General features: G+C 36.3%; 1 protein-coding gene across 6 annotated transcripts in view; it reads left to right on the top strand.

The window, feature by feature from the left end:
• BCKDHB (branched chain keto acid dehydrogenase E1 subunit beta) overlaps positions 1 to 27554 on the top strand; it is a 253397-nt gene that overhangs the window by 139127 nt on the left and 86716 nt on the right. Inside the window, exon 9 of one of the 6 annotated variants that reach the window (XM_063605391.1) lies at positions 20183 to 20237. The exons of the other annotated variants lie outside the window; for them this stretch is intronic. Within the exon in view, the coding sequence (XP_063461461.1) occupies positions 20183 to 20197 (15 nt within the window). The 3' untranslated portion in view covers positions 20198 to 20237. Of the gene's footprint in view, positions 1 to 20182; positions 20238 to 27554 lie in introns of those variants that run through there. 6 annotated transcript variants of the gene reach the window in all.

A 27554-nucleotide genomic window follows, 5' to 3' on the forward strand; every position in this document is an offset into this window, starting at 1 on the left:
ATCATAATGATTTTTGGCTCAATAAAGTAATGATAGCTTGGAAAAAGTAAAGGAGTATGGCAGCAGAAGAAAGATGACTGTAACAAAACAAATTATTTGAACAAAAGATAACTGTTTCTTTAATTGGATTCTCATGGAATATTGGTTTAAAATATGCTGACCAAAGGCAGTATCTGGAAGACAGGAACTTAGGATTTCTGAATCATAGTTCTCCTAGCTTGGATTCATTTCAATTCAACAAACTTTTGTTGAGCATCTACTCTGGAGCCAGATGGCCTGAGTGTGGTTCTTGGTTCTACTATTCTACCTCTCTATCAGTTTCCTCATCTATAAAACAGAGATGATAATAGTAGTCTTTATCTTCTGTGATTTTTTTTTTTAGGATAAACAGAATTTTAATGTATGTAAAGTACTTAGAACACTGTTTGCCACTTTTTCACACACAGAAAGTCAACTGAATTAGAGACTGGAAACTGAAAGATGCTTATACTGTCTTAGTGGGAGAGACAGATAAGAAACCCAACAATTTCAGTAGTATTTTCTGATAATACCAATAACATGTTTATCAAAAGATTGCTATGGGAACCCAGAGATTGAAGAAAAAACGACCTTAGGGGGATAGTTTTCTGGAATAAAATTCAAAAAAGGCTTTCAACAGGAAAAAAAAAATCCCCCAAAAGCTCAGGAAACAAAAAGTAGACAAAGTGAGAGGCTGGAACACATTCATTTGTAGCTTTTTGAGCTTCCTTCCTTGCTGGACCTAACACTGCATCTGGTCACCTTTTAGATACTTGGTAAAAACACGATAGAGATCATTTTAAGTTCTGATACTATTTTCATGTGTACTCTCAGTCACAGCATCTAGTTGAGACTAATGGAATTAGAATAACCAGAATAGCAAACTGCTATTCCAAAGTGTAGTGCTCTGTGCTGTTAGACAAAATATTGACTTCTGGGTTGAGTTAGAACACCACGAAGGAGCAGCACTTTTATGTCATGGCCCTCCTTTTCTACTCTCTGTCAATTTGAATGAAGCAGAAGAGAGGCGAGTATTATCCAGTTAGAAATAAAAGAGAGGGCCGGGCACGGTGGTTCATATCTGCAATCCCAGCATGTTGGGAGGCCGAGGCAGGTGGATCACTTAAGCTTAGGCATGCGAGACCAGCCTGGGCAACATGATGAAACACTATCACTACAAAAAAATACAAAAATTAGCCAAACATGGTGGTATGTGCCTGTGGTCCAGCTACTCGGGAGGCTGCTGTGGGAGGATCACTTGAGCCTGGAAGGGGGAAGTTGCAGTAATCTGAGATGACTCCCCTGCACTCCAACGTGTGTGACAGAGTGAGACCCTATCTCACTAAATAAATAAATGAATGAATGAGAGAAAGACATTTTAAACCAATATGTTAAGAATCACACTTTAGGATAACCTTGATATTGTAATAATTTATGATTCTCTAACCTGTGAAAATTGTAAATTGTTAAGCAATAAAGAGAAAATACACTTGTGGATATGCAGAAATGTGAGTTTCTCAGTGCATGGGAAGCACTGAGAGAAGGAAGGTGTCCATCCAGTCTGTGGTCCCCTGGTCCTCCCTCGCCTCCCCTATGTATCTTGTCTTGCTTAGGTTTTGACCTTTGTCTTCATGTTATCCTGCATTGCTATACAACAATTGGGGCATCTTGTGGTTGATGTTTTAAGGTAAAATAAAACCATGGTTACTCCTTGCTGTTTCATTGGCTGGCCCTGCAGTTCTTCATGCTTACTAGCCCCCTTCATGCCGTTGCTACTACAAAAGCCCTCCAGACCTCCTTTGGTGGGAGGAGACATGAGAATGTTTTTTTTTTTTTTTTTGAGACGGAGTCTCGCTCTGTCGCCCAGGCTGGAGTGCAGTGGCGCGATCTCGGCTCACTGCAAGCTCCGCCTCCCGGGTTCACGCCATTCTCCTGCCTCAGCCTCCCGAGTAGCTGGGACTACAGGCGCCCGCTACCATGCCCGGCTAATTTTTTGTATTTTTAGTAGAGACGGGGTTTCACCGTGTTAGCCAGGATGGTCTCGATCTCCTGACCTCGTGATCCGCCCGCCTCGGCCTCCCAAAGGAGAATGTTTTTTGATCTCACTGACATCCTAGTGAAATCAGGGAAAGACAGGGCAGTGCAAAGCTTTCAGCTCATTCTAACCTGGCAGACTTCTTCACCATTGCAGCTGTATGCTGTCTACCCAACACTGGCTTACAGAATCCAAAATGGCTCTCCCAGAGGGCTTCAGAACCTGGGCAGAAGCTCCTAATGTTTGTGGAGACACCCCCTTAGTCTTTCTGAATGTTTTACCATCTTACCACCCCATCTTCTGTCCAGCCCCATGCTGACACACACTTGTACACACTTGCACACATACATACACACATACATAGACAAACTCACACATTCCCCCACCCCTCTCCCCTCACATACAGACACACCTTCAAGGGCCCAGACAATGTTTAATCTCTAGTTAGACACTTTGGTCCTTATCTCATCCTAGAAGGCAATCAAACTTATATTTCTTTTCTTTGAGCCAGGGAAACTGCTTTAATATTCTGCTTTTGCCATATCTATGAGTAACTTTCATATAAGCTCTCAATTCTACAGTTCTGCATGGTCCAAGCAAAGTCCTTTTGGACCATCAAAACACAACTGTTTCTCTCTCAAGCTCTTAGAGAATGTGGGTTGCAAAACAATTGCTTCTGCAAAGCTAATTTTTAAATTGCTATTTGGAAAATTATAACTGAACAATAATGCCTTTGTCCTTGGCTGTATCTGTCTGTCTCTCAAAGCCAAAGCTTTCAGCTTTGCTGGGTAAAGCAACAAGATTAGTAAGAATAAAAATAAATCACATAATATTTCAAAAATATTATCCTGTTAAATCTTATTACCTAGACCTGAGTTATTTCACACAAGAAGAATACTCAATCAGCTACATCCTTAAGGTTGTCATAACAAATCAGGCTGATTTCCACACATATTTATAACCAGAATTATTAGTTTTTCAAAGATATGTTACAGGTGAGCTAACGTTAGATGTAGAAGGGAAGCTTTTGATCAAAGTTTAAATTCTGATTCCTCTGGTTCACTTGGATGTCTTTACAGTTCATTTAAACTTTCCAAAATCTTATTTCTAAAACAGGCATAACAATTCACTATGACAATGCAGCATATTGTCTGTACTTTTGGATGCTTTCTGGAAGGATGTCAGCAGCCAACTAAATTCATTATTAGAGACTTACAGTGAAGGGAAATGGTTCTTGAGGTGACCCCTGTTCAGTCCAGAAATAGCAGCTCTTTATTTAGGTAATTACCATTGTGAATTGCTGCTAATGGCCACGTTAGTGGAAGTCTATGTTGTGATGAGGACCACTTTAACATTGGGGTGGTTTTGATTCTTTCTGCTACTTAACATTCAGAATGATCCATAGCTGAAGCTTAGTTACTATTGAAAATCTACAGTGTTTTGCCAGTGGGAATTCCAATTATTGTTGCCTGGTAATTAAAAGACCTGCTTGCCTCAGAGTTTTTGAAAGAACAAAATAATACATGTGATTGTTGCAAACTTCAACTCTATTTGAATGTTAGGTGGTTGTTATTAATTTTTACTAACTCTCTTACTGTACTCTTTTTCTCCCTTATCTAGTTTTCCTGCTCTCTTTTCAATGCTTTGGGAAATTCATCTTCATAAAGCTTGATTTTAAAATGAAGCAAATTTTTCTCAGAGTCAGCACCCCAGTGTCCAAGGTCATCTGTTGTCTTAGCATCTTTTCCACTGTTTAATCTGTGTCTTAAGGCTTCTTTGGTTCTTTTTGGATCTGTGATTGTTTCTGTTTTCTGAACATGGGATATAGTTCCAGATACACTGCTTTTTTATACTGAACTACATTCTGCGTTGCTTGGTTTTGTTTTACTTTGCTTTTCTCTAGTATTTTTTTGAGCTTAGGGTTTATTTTTATCATTTATAAATTGGTTTGAAAAAAGATTAATTCACTCAGTGTTCAACATTTGAATCAAGTGACAATTATGTGCAAAATACAGTGGTATTGCTGGGATATGGTATGAGCCCAGAATGCCCAGGCTTCTGGCTTGACTACAGGATCAGTGGTGCTGTCATTCACCAGGGCTGGGACTGCTGGAGGTAGAACTGAAGTGGAAGGGAGAGTTGGGGCAGAATGAGTGGATGATGGACAATTGCTGTTAGCTTTGCATGTGGGAAAGTTTAAGGTATCCAGTGGCTGGTGTGGTACCTTAGAGAGGCTCTCACTCCAAGTTGCAGATCTAGGTATCATTAGTATAAATACAGTAATTGAAGCCAAGGGAGTGAATGAAAGAGAATGGAGATGAATTCTCTGTTGAATGATCACCAGACTTGCCATGTTTTTCTATAGATAGATACCCTGGTTGGAAGTTTGTGTGTGTGTGTGTGTGTGTGTGTGTGTGTATGTGTATTGTGTGTGTGCATCCCAGAATAGCCATAGTGGTGTGGAGGTGTGTATGTCTTCAGTGTATTTGGTAGGCTTCCTGGAAACTACAGTTTTAAAAATGATTGACAACCATAGGCTAGAACTTCTTAACCATGTTAACATGAATTTATAGTTTGTTTATTGTGGGGCTGTTCTGTGCATTGTAGGATGTTTAGCAGCATTCCTGATTTCTACCTACTAGATGCTAATAAGTTCCTCCCACCCAATCCTCATCCCCAGTTGTGGCGACCAAAAATGTCTTTAAGCATTGCTAAATATTCCTTGGGCTAGATAATGCCACCTGAATAAGTTCTTCTCTGAATTTATTTACAGCATTTTGGGAGGAGCCACATTAACTTTTATGTTCCAGAATGCTTGAAAAACACATTCATGTCTGCAGTTATCCTGACTGATATTTAGGAAGCAGTTTACTCCTCCATCCTGGAGGATCAATTGAGTAATTTTACCATTAAAAAAAAAATCATTTGCTGCACATAAAAGTACAGATAGCTGCTAGATGCAAATTAAATTTTGTTTTACTTTATATGTATATGATATATAAATGAAAAGGGGTGACCAGGACATGTTGTACTCCAAATAGTGAAATAGCCTGTAGTTATGACTCAGTCATTTCAAAGGAATTGCTGTCACTTCTTTATGTGTCAAATACATTTTAAGGCAGACCATCCCAAAGAGTACTCTTGGGGTGGAGGTAAGAGGGTGGAGTCCAAGTGCGGTGAACATGAATTTTGTAATAGTGATTTGAATGTAAAAAGTTTTAAAAGAGCTAGTGCTTAATATTTTTAAACTTCATTTATAAATTCCTTAAAGCAAAAGAATATAAAAGTAACTTAATTACCTGCCATGGAAGCTAAATTAACTTACACCTTGAAAACCTCCTCTTAAAATAACTCAGATTTTAAAGAGTCATTTGTAAGGTAAGTTGTGGCATTGTTGTAAGCACCTGCCTGTATGTGTGTTGCTCTGAAATAATGCTATTATTTATTCTATTATAGAATGTAGATTCTGTGAGGGGAAGGGTTTTGCCCATTTTCTTCACTTTTCTTTCTCCACCTCCCACACTTCCTTCATGTTATAGTACACAGAGGTGTAGAGTATGGGCTGGGTTGCAGCCTCAGAGAGTAGTTAGTATCCTGTTTTAGTTGGCTCTCCTTCTTCTCTGACCTCTGCCGGCCTCCCCAACAACCACTGCCACTACCTCACAGCCAATATTCTTGATATTCTGGTTGAGGAGATAACTGAAGCCTAGGAGTTTAGATCAGGGTGGTATCACTTCTCACAGATGAATCTTTACTTCTGGCATTTACTCCTAACTCTCAAAAAATTGTGGTATTAAATATTTTATATGACTCCTAGAATTGTGGCTGTAAAGTCCCAGCCTCTGTCTCAATCTTCTGTCAAATGAAGGAAGAAAAAAAAGATGAATTCTAGCTTTTGCAACATGTATTCAGTCCACGCTCAGAGGCCAATTCCTACCTTCCCAAACCGTGATCACAGCCCTTGATTGACAGAAATGGGAGGGAAAAGGGAGAGGGAGAGAAGAGAAGAGGTTTTTCATCTTGAAGACAGGAAGAGTCATATCTGGAGAGCTGAGGAAGGTGGGAGGCCTCCTCTGTGTACTTCTGTTGTCACTTGATTGGAATGACTAAGGACATTTTGAAACCAGAAACTGCATTTTATCACTGAATGCAGAATTGGGTTTAGGATCATCCAGGCTTATACAACATAGGGGGAAGATGGAGTGACTATCCTGTGGTAAGAATGAATCCATCTCATGAGAGTCCATGGTACAGTGGATATACAGCATGCTTATCTAAGCTTAATTACTGGTTCCATGTATGTACTTCGGCAAGTCACTTAACCTCTCTAGTCCTAACCCCTCATCTGTGAAGTCCGCTTAGGGTTATGAAGATTTAATGTAATTATGATATAAAGTGCTTAGTAGTTATAGAAGCAATTGCTATGGTTTAAATGGTGAATAAACAGATTGTTTATTGGCTCAGGAATTATGTGATAACTATTTAAGAATTGTACTTCTGGTTGTCCCGGGAGATTAGGATTCTTGTTTGGCTTCACTACTGACTAGATAGTATTAATAGTTAAGTCATTTAACTTTGTAGACCCTGGTTTCCTTTTATTCACAACTGTTGAAGTTGAGGATCTTTCATTTGGTAAGCTTGGGAATTCTATTTTGTTTTGCTGTTTAAAAACCTAGGCCTCTTGTTGTTAACAATACCTCTATTAACTAATTTGAGTTCTGACTCATCTGCTAGATCTAAATAGCCGTGGGAATGTGAAGCTTTTCACAAATAATGCTATGATTTTTCAGATAAGTTTTTGCTCTCCATGCAAATGGAGCAAATTACTTAATTGACATTTTACAATTAGGTATTAAAGCATCCTGTTCAAGGTTGGAGGACAGTATAAACTTATTTAAAATGTCTAGTGAACACAGTCTGTCACAGGGATATGGGAAAAAGGCAAAATTGTATTAAGATATTATTTGTAAGCAAGTGCTCTTCATTTCCGAGCAGTCTGTCCCTGAAGGGGGTGTAAATCATGTGTCTGTTCTGTGCTTAGAATTCATCCCTTCTGCCATATGTTTATTGTATAAACCAAGAATATCATGTATTATCAAGAGACAACTTCTACTCCCGGCCTAAACTTTCAAATATTATTCATACTCTGTTCTCATAAAAAATTATTCTTAGGGTCTGAAAGACCATCATTTTCTTTTAGGTATTTCTGTTTGTGTATGGTATTTGCAGCAACCAACATCAACAGCTGGTTTGTTCTCTCATTTTTCAAGGTAATGGTAGGGATTCAAGTTATTAAGAATCAAATCTAACACACAAAAATACTTTGAACATGAGCTGTGTACAAATTTTTTATTGAGTTATTAACCTATTGGACATTGCTGCTGCTGTGGGGACTTTATCACATAAATTTAAAAACTAATATAAACAAATGGAGAATATGAGTTGACACAGAAGAAAGGCTCAATTTTATGCCAAAGTAATAGCTAGCACTATAGCATGCTTACTGTAGGCATTACGTTAAGAGCTTTGTGTGCATTATTTCATTTAAGCATCCCAACTTTACTACTTGGTTGGGTGTTATTACTTCATCATTTTTATAGGCGAAGAAGCTGTCTCAGACAGGTTAAGTAAGTTGCCCATGTTCACACAACTAGTGAGCAGAAGTGCTAGGGGTTGAATCCAAGCCACCTGATTGCAAAGTCTATGCTGAAGTTGCATTTTAAAGTAACAGAAATTTCCTTCATACAACACTGGACTTATTTTTTTTCTATCAAATGATGTGGCAAATTGAGAGATTTCTGGAGAAATTCAGGCCCAAACAATGTTATCGCTCAGATCATTCAGATCATTTTCAACATTAGCATTTAATGAATAAGACTGTGTCTTGAACCGAACATATTTATAAAAGAATTAGAGGAAGGTAACTTAATTCTCCATTCACTGGTGTCTTAGTTGTAAAACCACATTTTGACAAGGTTATTGGTCATAAGTTATTTTAATAGCTTTTCCAAACTTAATTTTCTGAAGTTAATAAAATGCTGAGAAAAACTTAGATTATGTTTAAAAGCATTGAGTGAACTAAAACCTAAGTAAAGCTATTTACTTCGCATACATATGGCCACCATCTAAGATGGTTACTTATCCTTGAAAGGATAATGTTTAAAATAATATTTAAAATAATCTAAACCTAATTTCTTAACATTGAAATTTTTACAAAGTATAGTTATGTATAAATCTGATACTATCTTACTACAAGAGATACTAAATGAGTAACACAAATATTAAGCATAAAAGATTTAATTGGACTGTTACAACCTACTCTCACACAGTTTAAACAAAAGTCAGTTAAATAGGTTGTTTGTAAAGTTCTGTATAGTCTAGATTTCTTTCTTCTTCCTTCTCTTTCTTCACCCCCTCCTCCTCTCAGCATCATAATGATTATCATCATCCCCATCACCACTGTCATCATAATCATCATGGCTATCTTTTACATTGTTTTCCTCACAACATCTGCATCAGTAATTTAATTGTAAGCAACAGAAATTAAGGAGCAGTTTATTTAGAAAGATATCTTGTAGTTTTTAGTTTGAGGACAACCTGAAGAATGAGGCCTTGTAGAGCTGTGCCAAGACAGGCTGCTAGGCTTAAGATGGGGAACAGATGTCAGCAGATATTCATCACTTAGGGCTAAGGTCAGTTGGTTGAGCTTTGGGGCAGAGAGACCAGTCTAGTCCTGTAACACCAGCGTGCCATGCAGAGGTAAATTTTTGTGTGTGCTAAGACCTACAAACATCTGGGAAGTACCTTAGAAGAGGAGGAAACAGCAGATCTAGAGAGGAAGGTTGCAGGAAGCAGTAGATGGTCTTTTCAGGTTTCACCATTTAGGCAAATGAGTTTTTGGACCTTGTGCACACATGCTGTTTAATCATGCGTCGGGCTTTCTGGAGAGAGTTTTATTTATAATTCGTGGGCTATGTATCCATTCCTTGGTCAAGGGAATGTGGTACTCTTTGATTGACTCTTTGATTGATAAGATAACATTTTATCTTATTAGGAAAGCATAAACTTCCAAAGGAAAAATTACGTAAAGGAGAAGACATGGATGATAGGGAAAAAAGCAACATATCATGTCATATCACTTTACCATGCATAGAAATCATAAATAAAAATATTTTTCCTTTGATATAGTAGTCACAGGAGATCTTTTGCCCCCCAAAGTCATAGCTATATTTATAGTGTTTTTCTGAATATTGTATAGTTTTTTTAATGAATCTTGGTAAAAGAAGATTTTTTAACCATAACTTGTTTTTAATCCTATAGGAGAGGATAATAAGTTTTAGCTTTTATAGGCCACTAATTTTTTTCATGGCTTTTGTATTTTAAATAAGTTATTATTAAAATAGAAATTAAAAAAATCTACAGAACTTGAATTAAGTTAATTAATTAAGCAACATTTCATAATAAATTCTGTGCTGAAATAATTATGATCATTACTTTATTACAAAATAACTATCTAGAATGTTGTATCAGTATTAGTGTTTATGTTTTATCGAGGCATGTGCAATGTGCCTCAGGTGTCATCAAGGATGGGCATCGAATCACCGTTTCCCTTTTCATAATCAACTCCCAAAAGGTGAAAATTTCCCCTCTGGCTTCCTAGTATCCTAATATATTATTAATTTATTTACTTTATTATTTTATTATTATTTACTTTATTTCTATTTTATCCTGATTGTATCTCTTAAGGTACATATTCTTCTTTTTTCACATGTTATAGTTTTTTAATAAGATTGTTTTTGAGAATTTAAATGTTTTCCCTCTAAATTCTATATTATGAAGTGTGATTGTAATGTGAGTGATTTTTAAAGTTGTCTGTACACTAATTTTTAAAGATAATTCCAGCAGCCTGGGTGCGATGGCTCATGCCTGTAATCCTAGCACTTTGAGAGGCCGAAGCAGGAGGATTGCTTGAGCCCTGGGGTTCAAGACCAGCCCAGGCAACATAGTGAGACCCCATCTCTACAAAAATAAAAATAAAAAAATTAACGAGGTTGATGAAGTCCACCTTTGGTCCCATCTACTCTGTAGGTTGAGGCTGGAAAATTACTTGAGCCCAGGAGTTCGAGGTTACAATGAGCTGTGTTCACACCACTGCACTCCAGGCAGACTGACAGAGTAAAATCCTGTCTCTTAAAAAAACACAACACAATAAAACGAAACAAAAAACTACAAGACAAAGAAGGCTAAGGAATGCCAGAAATCCCCAGAAACTGAGAGAGTCATAGATGATTTCCCTCTCAGAGTCTCTGATAAGGAAACAACTCTGTTGACAGCTTGATTTTGGACTTTTGGCCTCCTGAACTGCGAGAGAACACATTTCTGTTATCTTCAGCCAGATAGACAGACAGACAGACAGACAGATAAAATTATCTCTCTGTTTGTAACAAAAAGATCATTCCCCCTCAAATTTCCCAAAGTGTGTGAAACAACAGCTTCATTGTTAGAACAATGCTTTCTTTGGGTGTTTTGAAGAGGAGTGTTCATTGTTTAAAATGAGTCTGATTACATTGTCACCACATGTTATATCTGCTTTTTCTATATACTTTAGAAAATATCTTCTGGATTGTATACTCCTTGAAGACAGAGCTGAAGTCTTAGTTGTATTGGTTTTATACCTTATTGTACTTTTGCTAACAGTGCATTGCACCTCCATAAACTGTAATATGGAAAAGAGATAAGTACCATAATTATTTATGAGGACTGTAATATACAGATTGCTGTTAATATTTTCAAAACCTATTAGATGTAAGAATGTTTCTACTGTTTTTCAAAAATGAGTCATCCATGAAAGACTTTTCATAATTCATTCCTTTGTTTCTATTGATAGTGGCTTCTATTTTTCTCCGTTTAAGACCATTTTGATATTAAATTCTCAAATACTTCCATTTAGAAAAAATAAAAGGACAAAAATTCATCAACACCTGTGAAAAGAAGGGAAAAAAAAGAAAAAAATTCAGATCACCACTAACAGCTGATTACTAAGGAACCTGCTCTTACCAAACAGCATGCAGTGGGAGAAACTAATGTGGAGAAAATAATCAGTTTTCCTTGTTATAGGGATCATACAACCAGAAGGATTTTACCACTGTCTTACAACATACAGGGATGCAAGCCATGGATTTGGGTCCATGTGTTTAGAGAACAATGGAAATTTAGTTTCCCAAATTGGAATTTCCTCTGGACTATATCTTAGCCTCCTGAGCATAAAGAATATACCTAATATAAAATGTGTTTAATGTTTCTTATTTTGTTATTAGAGAAAATGTGAAGGACATAAAGATGTCAGATGTACTATCCTAGTCACTAAAGTTCTTTTTGAACAACTGATAAGACAAAAAGCCAGCAGTAGAAATTTGACTACTGGTTCCTGGTGGCCTGACTGTACCATTAGCGAAGTGATTTGTGCCCTGAGGCTATTTACCTTTGGTTATTTCCCCCCAAAGGCTGAAAGTTCTACAATATGCTTGTCTCTGAATTGAGAAACTGTTCATTTCTCTTTGGATCGTCAAAGTAGCTGCAAATAATAAACTTAAGTCAATAAAATGCAGAGTTAGAAAGAAAATGATCCATGTTATTTAACTTCCTCTCTTAATGTCGCATTTATATGTATTGGCGTGTTTCTTTGTATATACACAGTAATGCATCACTTAACGACAGGAGTACATTCTGAGAAACATGTTGTTAGGCAATTTTGTTGTGCAAATATTACAGAGTGTACTTACATGAATCTAGAACCTAGATAGCCTACTATACACCTAGGCTATATGGTATAGCCTACTGCTCCTAGACTATAAACCTGTGCGGCATGTTGCTGTACTGAATATTGTAGGCAGTTGTAACACAATGGTAAGTATTTGTGTATCAAAACATATCTAAACATAGAAAAGGTACAGTCAAAATACGGTTTATAATCTTATGAGGCTACTATGGTACATGTGGTCCACTGTTGACCAAAATTTAGTTATGGGCATGACTGTATATACACACACATATATAAAGTTGTTTGACTAAGGAAAATATCCAAATTCATAAAATCATCCATTTTTATAAAGCTTTTTTATACTTTCATTTTTTATTTGGAAAGTTAACAGTCTCAGGTAGCTCTTCTTTGGTTCAGTTGCATAGCACTTCTCTCTGTGCCGGTGAAATCTAGTAACTCCTTATTAGGCTAAGCTAAATATACTCTGGTTGACATCTTATGTTGGCTTAGCTGTTTAGTCAGGAGGTATAATTGTTAATAATATTTAGCCATAATAAATGAAGTTGTCTCACAGTATGTATTTTAAAAAATGGCAACATATGGTTCAAAACAGAGACTCCTAATTAGACAATTATTGAGCAACAGGAAAGGATGTTTTCAAATTTGTATACTTATGGTTGTACTCTAAAATCTAGTAGTTTCCTGATGCAGTTTTATAGTTTTCTATCATTAGTTACACATACCATATCCACATTATTAAGAATAAATTTGCTCACTGGAGTTACAGCTTCTTTAATATTATTTATGTGACTTCTTTAAAAAGGGAAGAAATAATAATGTTTAGCCTTTCAACAAGTTAGTCTATTGACTATGCACTGATGCCCTGAAGCACAGCAGTGAAAAAACAGTCTGTCCTGTCATAGGGCTTCTAGTCTGATATTGGGCTGATTCACCACTTTTGGTTTAAAATCCTAGTTTCTCTTGTCTTTAATGTCTGTCTGTCTCTCTTCATCTTTCTTTTTCTGTGAATACACACACGCTATGTGTGTATATGTATCTATATACACACACACACTTATGTTGTGTATGTGTATATATACATATATTTTTAATTAAAGATATATAATTCATATATATTCCTTAAAGATACATATATATATGAATATATATTCTAATAAATAATGTAACAGTATAAGTATCTTGTTTGGGATAATACATATTATGTGTTAGGCTTCTTCAGAGAGACAGAATCAAAAGGAGATAGATAGATGAGAGGGGATTTATTAAGGGGTTCGTTTTATGTGCTTATCGAGGCTGAGAAGTCCTGCAACAGGCTGTCTGTAAGCTAGAGATTCTGGGATGCTGGTAGACTAAGTCTAAAGGCCTCAGAACCAGAGAAGACAATAGTGTTACTCTGAGAACCCAGGGTGAGGGAGTAGGGAGGCGGTTCTGGTGTAAGTCCCGGAGTCCAAAGGGCTGGAGCCTAGAGTTGTTGCCCAAGGATTGGAGAGGAAGGATATATCCCAGCCCAGCAAATAGACGGGCACATTTACCTTTTCTCCTTTTTTCCTTCGGACTCCCAGCAGATTGGATGGTGCCTGACTGCAATAAGGACAGATCTTCAAGTTAACACCTCAACTTAACTATTTGACACCTCAAATTAACCATCACAACATATATATATATATTTATTATAAAATCTATAAATCAGGACATGAATTGTTTATATATAAGAATAATACATAGTTTAAGAATTTTAATTCTGCCTTTAAATACGCTGTACTATGTATCCTCAGTTTCCCACTTAATGTTCTGGTTCTGTATTATGTCTGCCATATTAATTTTTATCATAGAATTTTGCTTCTGTGTTGTTTAAAACAAAACAAAACACAGTGATTGACAAGGCACTGTTTCTGCTGAAAAGTTCAGAAGCATTCAAAGATCACTGACAGGTTCTGTTTTCACCTGTTCCTCATCAGCTTTTCATGGTTCAGGTGCCTGAGGAGAAACGGTCATCAAGCTGAGTCAGAGATTCATATTTTCAGGGGTTTGAAGGGGCAATGGGTTGAGACACTCCCCTTTCTGTTTAGAAGGTACCAGAGGAAATATTCAACAAAGTTTTGTTATTCTTCCTTAAAAAGCATCAACCTTATAAACATCTTTTCATCACTGGCCTGTAGTTCTGTTGAATAAAATGTTCTAAAGCAGCAAACACTGGGTCTGATGCATTGGGATTAAAGGTAAGGATCAGGGGAGCAGCCCAAGGGGGCAGGATGCCCAGATGGCTCTGAGGCTCCCCCAGGCACCGGGAGAGTGAGTACCTGCCTTTTCCCAGCCCCAGGTTGCTGATGTGGGGGCTAGTATCTAAGCAGTGATCCTGATGAGGGGAGTAGACAATGCAAGGTGTGTACATGTATTCCTTGATGTATTATTTGATGAGAGTTAGTAAAAAAAAAAAAAAAAGCATCCATTTTAGCAGCACTCATGCATTCTATCACTGATGCTCAAGTTAACAACATGAAGACATAAATTATAGTTTTCACCTTTACACTATAACTCTTGGGGTTATAATTTTCTTCCAGACTCCTCCCCAGTTCTTTCTTTCAAGCTGTAGTTAGAATGTAGGTCTTATGCTTCAAGTTACTGTTTGCTACTTTATTTGCAAATGTTTTTTCCTCAATATGAGGCCATTGCTGTAAGATGTCCTGGCATGGGGAGTGGTATCATATTGTTGTTTCTAAAAGTGGTCCTGAAACAGTTCAGTATTGAAGGCAGTGTAGATATACTTAATATTAATCTCCCCACTTGATTTTGTTAAAAAACCTGACCTTTGACATTTTCTAGATTAGATATTGGACTCTTTGATGGTTGCAGCTTATTGAGAATTTGGAGATTTGTCTTGAATGCCTTTCTTCAGCCATTCCTCCCTCCCCACTGTCTTGCTCACTGATCAGCAGCTTGCTGCTGCTCCAGGCCAGCTGCAATATTATGGTTTCAGTGTCACTGATGCAGTCAGTTGTGTTCCGATTTCAGAATTACGGTTGGCAGTCCCAGGGTAAAGTGATATGCTTTGGCATCATAAAGTTGTAGGACCGGGGAGCAATAACATTGAAAGCTATGTCAAGATTCCACCCTCATGGAGGTTTCCTGGTTACATTTGAGGCTATGGTTTAAAATACATGAACTTCACATAGTATAGGTAAAATGTTTGAAAAGGGTGCATTTATAAATACAACCACACATATTTATAGGTCATACAATTTTATAGTAGATGTGAGAAATGGTCATTTTTCTTTGAGACAGATTTATAAATGATTTCTTAAGTTATTTGGGACTCCAGGTAGCCAAAAGAATAATGATACCCTAACATGTTTCTTTTAATTTATTGGAAATAACGATGACATTAATCATCATCAGAACTAAAGGAATACTGTAAAGTAGATTCAAAAACACCAATTTATATGCTTAATAGAAATTAATTTATGATGAGTAAAGCCAAAAACCCAATACTGAATTTTATTTTTGAATGTAGTTAAGATGCACCAAGTGAAGGTGGAGATGTAGGTAACCTCAGGGACCATGACAGTAGTGATGATGAGGAGATAAATATCCACAACTCCAACCCCACACCATGACTCTATGAAAAGAACTTCCTATCTTATCCTCATCATTCAGGTCTTTGGATTTTCCAGCCCCTATTTTGTATTGATCCTGAATTAAACCTGGTTACTTTCATGGTATCATCTTTATTTTCTTCTTTTGCTTTAAAACATTGGTTGTGGCTTTTTTACTTCCTCTTCATACCTATTGATATACTGGTTCTAGACACCACTCTCACCGCTAGTTGCCTGGCCCAGCTGCCAATACTGATGGCCAAAATAAGCAATTTAGTAAAAACTGGTGGTAATGGTGGGTGTGTGTGTGTGTGTGGTAATAAAATACAATCTTACCATTTATCTTTTATGTAATGTTTTGAGAAAACTGTATTTTGGGTAACTTACTAAAACTTCTTTTAGTCAGTAAAACTGCATCTCATCCATTGCGGATGTTCTTGGTACAAGATTTCTCCTATGAGGGACTACAAATTATTGGGTCTCTTGAAACTGGAAACGGACTCTCACTCTTCCAGTAGTATGTAAACGCACTGGAGCGCTCCTGGTAAGGGCCCTAGGAGTGCTTCAGAAGTACGGTACATCACCAAGTACAATATGGGGAAGAGCTTCAGAGCCATAGAATCCTTTTTCCTGCATATTTAAAATTCCAAATGCCATAATTACCCATTTATGATGTCATTTTGGAACATATAGCAAGACTACTGAATGCTTAAATTTACACATTATCTTGACTAGTTCATTGTTTTTCTGGGTTTTAGAAACACGTGGTGAAGATATGGCTCAAATTTCTTTTGAACCACTGGGTCTGCTTTGCTAAATGTAACTTTACAACAAAATGGATGTTTATACTGGTAAATATCCACAAAATATTTGGGAAGGCCGGAATGGAAGTCTGCCTGATTCGGTATATAATTTTGTGGGCAAAGATAACATAACAGAAAGTACATCTTGATATTTGGAAAAAAAAGATCATTTTGCCAAAGATGTTTCCTTAAAGTATAGGTTGCAAACTCTTGGACAGAATCTGGCCTGGGGAGACATGTTTTGCTTGGCTTTCATAGTATTCAAAAAGAATAAAAAGGAAATGAGTTTGGCCCCCTAAGTCAGAGACTGTGTTCTCTGGTTGTCCACACCACCTTCCACTGCTTATTACCTTAGTTATTCCCATTACTTCTTGAGGTCATGAGATATTTGTTTCATGACTCTTGCTAAATGAAAGCTGTTTGCAGTCTGATTTGTGTACCTCATCCTTTAAGTTGTTGTCACACTGGGAAGATGAACCTCCTTTTCTTCCTTTTTCTTGTTACTCTTGGCTTCTTTTCCAATTCGGGCAATAGCAGGCCTCAAGTGGACTTTGGGAAAGGACAAATGGAAGGATAGGAGGAAAGCACATCCATGCTCTCTAGCAGTGGTCCTTGGCTGTCAGAAGGGATGGAGACAACCAGGGGAAAGCATCCTCACTGCCAGTCTGTGGCCAGGGGAGGAGGGGGAAAGAAAACTTGTTACTCAACTTGCCTTCCTGTCTGCTTGCTTCTTGTCCCTGTATTTTTCAGACATTTGCAGCTGAGGCCAATTTATCCCTACTCATTCACTCAGCAAATAGTTTTGAGGTCTGCTGAATGTGGAGCATCATACCCTGAGAGTGGTAGGCAGTAGGGGAAGATACCACGAGAATACACGAATCCACCACTATCATGGGTCTTCATTTCACGAGTGTGGTTTTAGCTTACTTATGAGACTTTCACGTTTCATCTGTATCCTTTCTTACCCAGCCTTATTATCTCCCTAGAATTATTATTCTTATTTCTTAAAGGTTAGCTCTTCAGTTGAGAGTACACAGTGGTTGCTTAACACTTTCTTCTGGATGTTAAGTAGATTATTCTTAGAGACCTGCTTTTCTTTTGAGTGATCAGGATAATTTTCAGCATTTTTTTTCAGTAGGCTCTGTTAGCTTTAGTCTATGTTTTGCTTCCTTTACTAATCTTTGAATAGGGCAGTATCAGTTTGTACAGGCTCATTTGCCCATAACCAGAGGGTGGGGTTCGCTTTGATTCTGCTCTCAATTTGTTTGCTGTGGGAATCTCCTCAGGTTTCCACCCAAAGGGTAGAGCGTGCAGTTCCCAGCTTGATCTCTGGTGTAGAAGCTCTGCTGTACAGGTAAGGTCTTCTCCTGTGCTGCCAGCTTTCCACTTGTTTTTCTGCCACTGAGCTAGGGTCACACACTGAAGGGCCTGCAGAGATTAGACAGATGAAACAAAATTAGTGAAGCAGTATGCAACCTATGGTAGCTGTGGAAGGGATTTAAAGGCAGTATTTCTAAAGTGCTTTGTCCTTTTAAGTGGAATTTGCCCATGACCAAATATGGTATTTGGGTATTTAGTATGATGCCCTGGCTCTAAAACAGTGTTTCTTAAATTTTTCTGAATTTTTTTGACCGTGGTAACACACAAACACACACGCACACACGTATGACTATTTTAAACCAGAAGTCCAGTATTTTACATCTTTTGGAGTCCTCTGAGAATCAACTCTCAGAACTGAGATTCCTTATTTCAGGGATTTGAACATTTAGTAGCTTTTGGCAAATATATTCCCAAAATATTTCTCAAAAGACTTAATGGCAGTTTACATTGCCTTTGGCAATGTAAGGAAGATTTTAACTATATTCCTTTGTCAGAATTTAAATTTAAATTACTTTGTGACATTAATGGGTGAAATGCCACTTTATCCTTACTTTTAAACTTATTTTTAAAAATTAATGGAGCAATAGAACATTTTCTTTGTTTAGCAGTGGTATTTTCTCTTTTATAATAACTATTTTATTCATAGACAATATAGCAAAGTGATCAACTTTTTATGATGAGGTGAGCCAAGCACAAAATCTTCTTGGATCACTCCTTAAAAAAATGAAATGCTGTCATTCACAACCTAAGCTATTGTAAGTATATCTCACTTCTTCTGGTATAATAGACAGAAACATGTTACTGTTATAGTCCTTGTCAATGAAAGCATTGCAGAATAAAGAATTGTAAATCAAATAGGAATGGATTGTTGATATTTTTGTGCATTATGAGGAAAGAAAATTACTCAGCTCTTTCCCTGAACAAAAGGATTTAAACCTAGATAAAAATTGATTTTTAAATATTAAATTGTATTTCTGGAGAACTATTATTATTGTATCTTCTCACTAATATCCTATTAGCAATAATGTAATTGTTGACCTTAAGATTTTTGTGCCTCTGTTGTGCCACTACTCTCCATTGGGAGTGACAGAGCGAGACCTTGTCTCAAAACAAGCAAATGAATAAAACACAATAAATTTCTCCTCTGTATTCCTACCTTCTCTATTAAATAATCAATGAATATGTTACGGAAAAATAATACTATTTCTGCTAAAGAATTCTTTTCCTGAATCCATTTGTCACATTAATAACTTAAATACATAATTAAAACCCTCTTATCTTGGTTTTAATGAAAGCACGTAAGTTATATATTTTGTTTTTCTCTGTGCCATCTTAGTTATGTACACTAAAAAAGATATGTGTAATTTTTGCTGAAATATCCTTTGAGTTTTACTCCAGCACTTTTTTGAGTCATACCCAAAAACCCAAAAGATTTTAAGCCTTGCCCATGTATTATGAACTACACATAATTTTTGCTTCATAATGGGCCAAAAATTCATTTATTCCAGCAGAATTGGACCAGGTTTTAGAAAATAGGACCATTTATCCATGGTGATACAGAAGTGTAGCAGTGTTTATACTTTTGATCATTCCTTAGGGAAGCATGACCTTGGTAGACAACCAGCTGGCTTCAGGGAAAATTGTACCCTTGATACGTGCTTAAAACAGCAGTGTAAAATGTAACTGGCTGACAATCTTGGTTTTGGTTAGGGTCACTTTCTTCTTATTCACGGTATGCTGGGAGTACAAGGGATGATGTCAGTTTCTACCCTTTAGAACTCTTATGATGGCCAGACATAGTATTTCCCTCTGTTGTCAACACTTGAGAAAAGTTTGCCAAGTGGGGACTTACGAATTGAAAAGCAGAGGATATTAGTAATTGTTGTTTTAAGAAGAGAAAAATTCATTTTTCAATTTTTTTTAGAAAAGAACAAAGGAGTTGAAATTTAAAATTCTAGAAAGACTTGTTTCTAACAGAAATAAATTGATTTTTAATACCAGTATCATGCCTTTCCTTGTTACTTATCACTTAAAATAATCTTTAAATTAATTTCTTTCTTTCTTGGGTATGCTTTGCCCTAGGGCATTGTGGCAACATATATAGTACAACCCTTTAGGGACCTGAGTTAACTCGTCTTTGCTTCCCCAGTATTAGCACATGTGGTTCAAGAAATTGTTTTAATATGAACTGATGACCTTTGGAATTTATACAACATTAAAAGTTAATTGAGAGATTGTATGTAATAAATAAGATGATGAAAGTGATTTCCTGGTTTGTACTAATATAATGTTCAAATTTTCTTATTTGGCATTATTTATCTCCTAATTACTGGCACAATATGGAGCAAAGCTATGAGGCTCAGAGGTTTTCTAGTGTGTAACTTGTCTCTTTTGTTTCTGTAGCAGTGAATTATAGGTGCTGTTACCATGTATAAGTTTTCTCTAAGATTCTGATTAGCTGATTTACCATTGAAGATTTTTCAGGAGAGGAGTGCTGTCATGGATAAGCAGTCTGGCAGAGGATGTGTGACATTGATGATGTCAGGAAAATTTTTCCCTGTGTCTCTTTCAGAATGGAGGATGGTGAGGAAACCAGAACGTGATGCTTTTTAAGGAAAGAGGACATGGTAAACAATTGAGATTTGATTATATATTTTTCCATATGGAATATCATATTCTGAAAAGATTTTCTTTCCAATCCTCAAAGGGACCAGTTTAAGAAATTAGATGTATTAAGCACCTTTGAAACACTATATCAACAACAAAACATAAAACAAGAGGATTTAAAAATGGAGAAAGGACTCAAATAGACATTTGTCCAAGAAAGATATGCCAGTGGCCATTAAGCACCTGGAAATTGCTCAACACCACTAATTATTAGGGAAATACAAATCACAATCACAATGAGATACCACCTCGTTCCCATTGGGATGGCTACTGTCAAAACTACAGAAAATAAGTGTTGGTACAGATGTGGAGAAATTGCATCTCTTGTGCACTGTTGGTGGGAATGTAAAATGGTGTAGCCTCTGTGGAAATTACTATGACTGTTTCTGAAAATATTAAACAATTATGGCATGACCCAGCAATTCCACTTCTGGGTATATATACAAAAGAAGTGAAAGCAGGGACTCAAACAGATATTTGTACATCTATGCTCATTGCAGCAGTACTCACAGTAGCCAGAAGGTAAAAGGAACTTAAGCATCCATTGATAGATAAATGTATAAACAAAATGTGATATATACATACAGTGGGATATTACTGTTTCAAAGGAGGGAAATTTTGGCACATGATACAGCATAGATGAACCTTGAAAACATTATGTAATGTGAAATAAGGCAGTCACAAAATGACAAATATTGTATGAACCCATTTATATAAGGTTCCTAAACCAGTCAGATTCATAGAGAAAGTAGAATGACACCAAGGGCTTGGAAGAAGAGGGAATGAGGAGTTATTGTTTAATGGCTACAGAGTTTTGCTAGGGAAGATAGATAAGGACTAGAGACAGATGGTCGTGATGGTTGTGTAATAATGTGAATGTACTTAATGCCACAGAACTGTACAATTAAAAATGATTAAAAAGGGAAAACAAAACTATCTTTATGGAATTTTTCAGTCAGCTTGTAATTATAACCTGAATGCTAAACTTGGAACAATATAATACGTATTAACACCATGGTAACAACACTTGAATGAAGGTAAACTGCTGGAATTAATAAAGGATAAATATAGTGGAATGATAATGACAATGGTCTTTATGGTTGGTTCAGGTTCTAAATTTGCCAAATACTGTGCAGTAGCTCTTGAACTCTCACTTTTTTATTTATTAGAAGAGCATAAGCATATTTACAGTAAGGCTTTAGTTATGTGGTACTTCTAAATGCCTCCTGCCATTGCCAACTCCAAAGAAAAAGCCTGGAAGAGCCAGGAAGAGTCTTCTAAGGATAGAAGGTGTGGAAGATGCAGCACCCTGATTGTGTTTCAAAAGTACAACTTGGCTTTGTAGTAGACCTTTTCAACAGTTTTCTAAAATTCTATGACATGGAAGTCAACAGTATTAATAGCCAAATCACATGTTACAATTTCTTTTCTTCATAGAAACAGATTGAGTTGAGATGGAGATTAGGAATAAGTTTATGAAAATGTTTTTAAAAACTGATAGAAAAGAGTGAAGATACAAAAACAACCTGACAAGCAGCTAATTCAATCTTTGAAATATTGTTTTGGCAGAAATAATTATGTTGCTACCTACAGGTGGTTATGCTTTGTTTGATGTTTGAGCTGACAGGGAAATGGGGCAAAAAACTTTTGAAAGCATTTATTTACTATTTATCCATGTCTAACTACATCTCTAATAAATGTCCTCTAGTCCAGTACAATACCTTTGCCACCATTGTGACCTTTTTTCAATAGGAACAGGAAACTTGTGTTCAGTACTAACTCAGTGTTTGTGTATTTGTTACCATCATGCATGTTTAAAAAGGTACACAGAAGCATGTATTGTACTGCGAACTCGTTATTCTAAAACAAGTCTGGAGTAGGAAAAAAATAGGTGGAGAGAGTTGGCCCAGGGCAGTCCTCTATTACAATTAGAATGATTAGAGCTTAGGTTTTAGGACTTCTCTTTCAGCATCCTAATAACATTACTAGTCCCCTCTAAGATATGAAAGGCATCAGAAACTTCCAGTCTTGAAGAGTTATTCATGTAAATTACTGTGTCTGTGTGCTTTTTGGGGGGATCAATATAAGCAACATTTATTGAGCGGCCACATATACAATGTATTAGGTATTCTAGTTAGGTACAGAATATTTGTTAGTTCTGAATTCCATGCTCTTGAATGATTTGGAGTGCTGAAGCAGATAGTATAGAGACCACCACCACTCCCCGCCCATGAAAAAAAATTCCTCAAAACAAAGAAACAAAGATACTTACGTCCTTTTCTAAGCTGTTTATCTTTTACTAATATACAAAGGGCATAATTTGCTCAATGTAATATCTATTTGCCATGTGCTGTGTTCTTCAGTAGGCATTATAAGTAAGAGTTTCTGTCTTCAAACTTGTAATTTAGAGTGAGGTTGGAGGATTAGACATATCTATACAGTGCTGTGCTATGAGGTAAATTGTGTGTCTTCCTAAGAGAGAGAGTTGAAGCAGTGTGTGCTGCCTTCACCTTATTACTGTACTTGATTCTTGCCCTTGTAACCTGGTTTTAGGTTTCATATAATATTTTGCATTGTCAGCTCCCTGAAATTCTACTGGGAAATGGTTACTAGTACATAGGCAATCTGACAAGAAAAAGGAGGAAAGGTACCATGGGGTTTAATATAAGGGAAAGCCCAGCTGGTTGCGGGGACCAGGGAGAAAGAGTTGTATGAGATGGGTCTTGAGGGAGGGATAGAATGTCTGCCAGTGTGGGGAAGGAAGTCTGAGGCGGAAAACCATCAATCACATTCAGAGTTGTGAGGGGACTGACATGCCTGGAGCATAGAGGGACTATTAGAAAGCAAGTTGGAAAGGTAAGGTCGATTAACTGACAGGAACATGTTTATCTGAAATATTTTGAAGTAGCTTTCAGAAAGATGTCCACTTTCAATTTTGCAAAAGCAGTTTTCTTAGGTTCTTCAGTATTTCAGTTCTGATTATACAAATCATTGAGGAAAAAATGAACCAGTGAGGATGTACAAAAATTTCCCAAATGTTTTATTTCTTTGTCAACATTATTTGCTTATTTTTCAGCTCTTCATGTAATTGTCTTTGTGCTCTGCTTGTTCCCTTTTGTACTTTTTCCACATGGGTGATAAAGCCCTGACAATTTAGTTTTTCTTGGTTTACACTTTCCTACAATACTAAAATATGTGTAACCCCCTCACTAACATCTTTGCCAAAATAGAGTTTTCAAAACTTTCTCTGAAGCTCAGGACTGTTTTTTTGTTGTTGTTTAGCATTGGCATTTCTCCAGCGGAATACTAGCCAGTGGTCCAGTCATGTGTGGAGGAGGTCATGCTGATTAACAAATTACTAGGCATATATTAATATGTTTGCTAACCTGTGATTAATTGTGAGGTTTTTCTGGCTAACTTGTTACATGCACTTGGCTACAAAACAAGAAAACATCTCAAAAAATGTATCTAATTCAGTCGCGTTGATATTTGAAGTTCATCAAAATTCTATCCTTAATGATTCTAAATTGTATAAATAATATGTTCTTGATTAATGAAGTATACGTGCTATGATTTTACCATTAGTTGTACTTATATGTATGCATTACATATATGAGGTTCTCTTGATTTCAGAAGGAACTGATACAGACCAGCTTTGGTGTTTCTTTTGCTTTTTATTAGCTTTATATTCGGATAGAAAATATTAAAAGGGCTATAAATTGCCTATCCAAAATATTGCTTTTTTTAAAACCTTATCAGCAGGCAGAATAGTTGCTGTACTTGGTGTAGGTAAGGTTCAGTTGTCTGTAAGAAAACAATCTTGCTATAGATTTTGAGGAATAAATAAAATAAAAAATATGGATAGATGATAAATATTTTGCTTTTCAAATGTCGATGTTGTACTTTCAGGAATATGGAAGCTTTATGGTTTGCCTATCTGTATCAGTTCTCCTAGAATGACAACTTAACAGTTTTCCTGGTTGGATTGTGTTAAAATCTTTAAAGGCTATATTCACTAAAACATATGTCTAATGTTTGGGCAGCCAAAGTCTGTGCAATCATTTTAACAGAGTATAACTTAGCAGCTCTCTTATTACCACAAATATCTTACTGTTAAAACTACATTAAAATACCATCAATTTGGAGCATGCTACTTCATAATTAAATCATTCTGGGATGTGATCAAGTGTATACTTCTGAACTACCTTAAAAATGGATTGTGCTAAGAATGCAATAGCATAAATAAATTAAAAGAGAACATGCATAATAAAGTTAAACGATTTGTTTTAATGGAGTTTTTATCTAGTTAACTTTTCTTGAGTGTCTACGATGTTCAGAGCACTGTGCTAGACATTCTGCATTGGTTAATTTATGGTCATTCATAAAGACATTTGGGTAGAAAGAAAATGGGTAATGGGGAAAAGTCATGGAGTGGCCAAACAAGAAACAAGTTTAGGGTTCCAGCAGAACAGGGATGCCTTGATATATCTGCCTTTGGCAATGCCGTGTGTACAGAGTTGGGATTCTGATTGCTCCTATTGTGATAGTATGCCACTAATGCTCTGTTGGACGGAATGACTAACTGAAGTGGTGAGAAAACTGCGAGCCTTTCAGGACTGTTTTTAATGCTTTTTTGACAAATCTTTTAGAACAAATCTTTTGTTCCTTTGCAGGGAACAAAGTCCTTTTGTTTTATGGTAGAGGAGTTATTCAGGGTCCTGATCTTCAATTGGCTTAGCTCTCCCTGATGCCATTTGTCACCCATAACTCATTGGTGCTCCATCTGCCATAGGCGGGAATCCAGGAACAGTACTCAGTGGTAAAAAGTTGGAGAAGTAGATATTTGCAAATCCAGCCTTACATGATCTTTCCTGGCTTTGATAGGTTCAGCTTTCATCCTGAAAAGTTGTTTAAACACTTTTAATTTGTTTCAAGTGATGAAATGAATTTATCTCAGAAGAAAATTTAAAAACTTTAAAATTTATTTTCTTTGGAAGAAAATATTTTTTAAATGATTATTAGCATTGTATCTACAATTATTTATCTTAAAAAGGTTAATGGCCATCTCCATTGAAACATACTGCATTAATTTTTACTAAGGACATCAAAATGCTAAATATGGTTAGGGGAATTTCTTGACAGTTACATATTATTTTGCCTAGATATGTGAACATTAAAAGCCTATTAAAGGGGACAAAAATATGTACTTTAATCAGAATATCTAATTAAAATAGACAGAATAGAAAGAAGTAACATTCTCTTGTTTTGTAGATTTATAATGATCTCATTTTCACTATACTAACATTGTTAATAATTTCCAAAGTAGTATAGAAAAGCAGTCTTCAGGAATTTTATCAAGTTAAAATTGTGAATGATAAAAAGCATATAACAAATTTCTACTATACCTCACAAAATGATTGAACTGTTTTCAGACAGTTCAGTATATGCTAATTGAGTGTGACTGAAAGTATCAGTCTTCTAAATTTTTGCATTTTCAGAATTTTGACATAATACATTTTAATACTTTTAGACATTGGCAATGATTTTTAAGAAGCAGAAATGAATCATAAGTGCTTTCCAAATTAAGTGAAGTAATTGAATGTAAAATACTCAGCTCAGAGCCTAGCACATAGCAATTTTTGTGACAATCATTGTTTATGATTGTGATTGTTACTTCTGACTCCTCTCTTCTTGCTGCACTATTTTTGTTCCATTTGTTTGTAGACAAGTGGCAATTTCCACAAACTCAAAGTGTGATTACTTTTATTGTATTTTTCCTCTAGTTCTTGGTGTTTTAGAAATTTCTGGAATTATTTCCATATCTGTCAGCCTAACTCCTCATCTGAGAACACACAATTTTTGTAATGCACATACAGAGGTGTTGAAGAACTTGAACTTGTCTGATGCCAATAGTTTATTGCTCATTTTGTCAAGTATCTAACGGCTTTGAGAGCCAAGTGATGAGCTGGATATGGTCCTGACCTGGAGCAGATCACACAGAGTGGGATGGGAAGACTGGCTCCCTGCGTTGTTAGTGTGCCTGTTTGCCGCTGGAGTTTGGATCTCAGGATTCCCTTGTTTCTGAAGCTAGTCCTAAGATATCACAAAAACATTATTATGTTTTTTGAGAAGATTATAACTACAAAATAACATGTATTTTTAAATCTTTGGCACTAATTCAAGGGCTTTCCCTTTATTTTTATTTATTTTAGACTTACTAGAATACTTTCAGTGATCTAAACATACATAAAACAAAAAGTAAAAGTCTCTTTCCTACACTTCCTTCACTGCATTGCTCGGGAGAAACTATTTTTGATATTTTGGAATGAAAGTTTCTGGACTGTTTATACATGTTGGCTCGATGTACATGTTGAAAAGATACGTTGCTTGGTGTGCTCACTGCTGTGGTGGTTGTTTTTTTACAAAATATAAGATTATATCATCCTGCAACTTGCTCATTTTACCAGTTAATTTGTCGTGGCTGTCTTTACGTGTCCTCAGTCTTTTTCATGGCTGCATAATACTCTACTATGTTGATGCATATTGGTCTATTTAGTCATTCCTCTGCTGAGGAGTGCTCAGAAGGGCTCCAAATTTTATCTGCTTACAAATCATGTTGAATCAGCCTCAAATGTTGGAAGCTTTTGTCTTTGGTCATCTGTGCTTGATTTTGCCATCCACTCTGTGGCCATCTGCCTAGGCTATAGCATACATAGGCCACCTGCCCTGGTTGCTTGTTTGCTTTCAGGGATTATTCTAAAGGTTGTCATTTGATTTTAGATAGGCCTGAGCTCATACAAAAAGGACCAATTTGGTTGTGTAGGGTTTTAGGGTACCAGCATTTTTATAGAAGTTTCTTATTTCTACCTGCTCAAAATTTAAGATGCACCAGATAGCTTGGATGGATTTTGGCTGTCATCCTTAGATACTTTTATGTTGGCCAAGTTCTGAGTTTCAGAGCTATAAGAATGGTCTGATTCGGAGGTTGCAGTGAGCCGACATGGTGCCACTGCACTCCAGCCTGAGCAACAGAGTGAGACTCCATCTCAAAAAAAACAAAAAAAGAATGATCTGATTGTCAAATCTTTTTTTTTTCATTGTTTATTCTTAAAGTCAGGACATCTTTTAGAAAACACTTTGAAAATACATATGTTGTTTTGTGGTTGTGGAATATTTTTGTCTTTTTATATTTTTGTACAGGTACATTGAAATTTAATTTGTGACTCTTACAAATGGCATAATTAATCACAGTCATAGAAAGCCAAATACAAATATCC

This window comes from Pan paniscus, chromosome 5, assembly GCF_029289425.2.
Source record: "Pan paniscus chromosome 5, NHGRI_mPanPan1-v2.0_pri, whole genome shotgun sequence".
In the NCBI taxonomy this organism is placed as follows: Eukaryota; Metazoa; Chordata; class Mammalia; order Primates; family Hominidae; genus Pan; species Pan paniscus.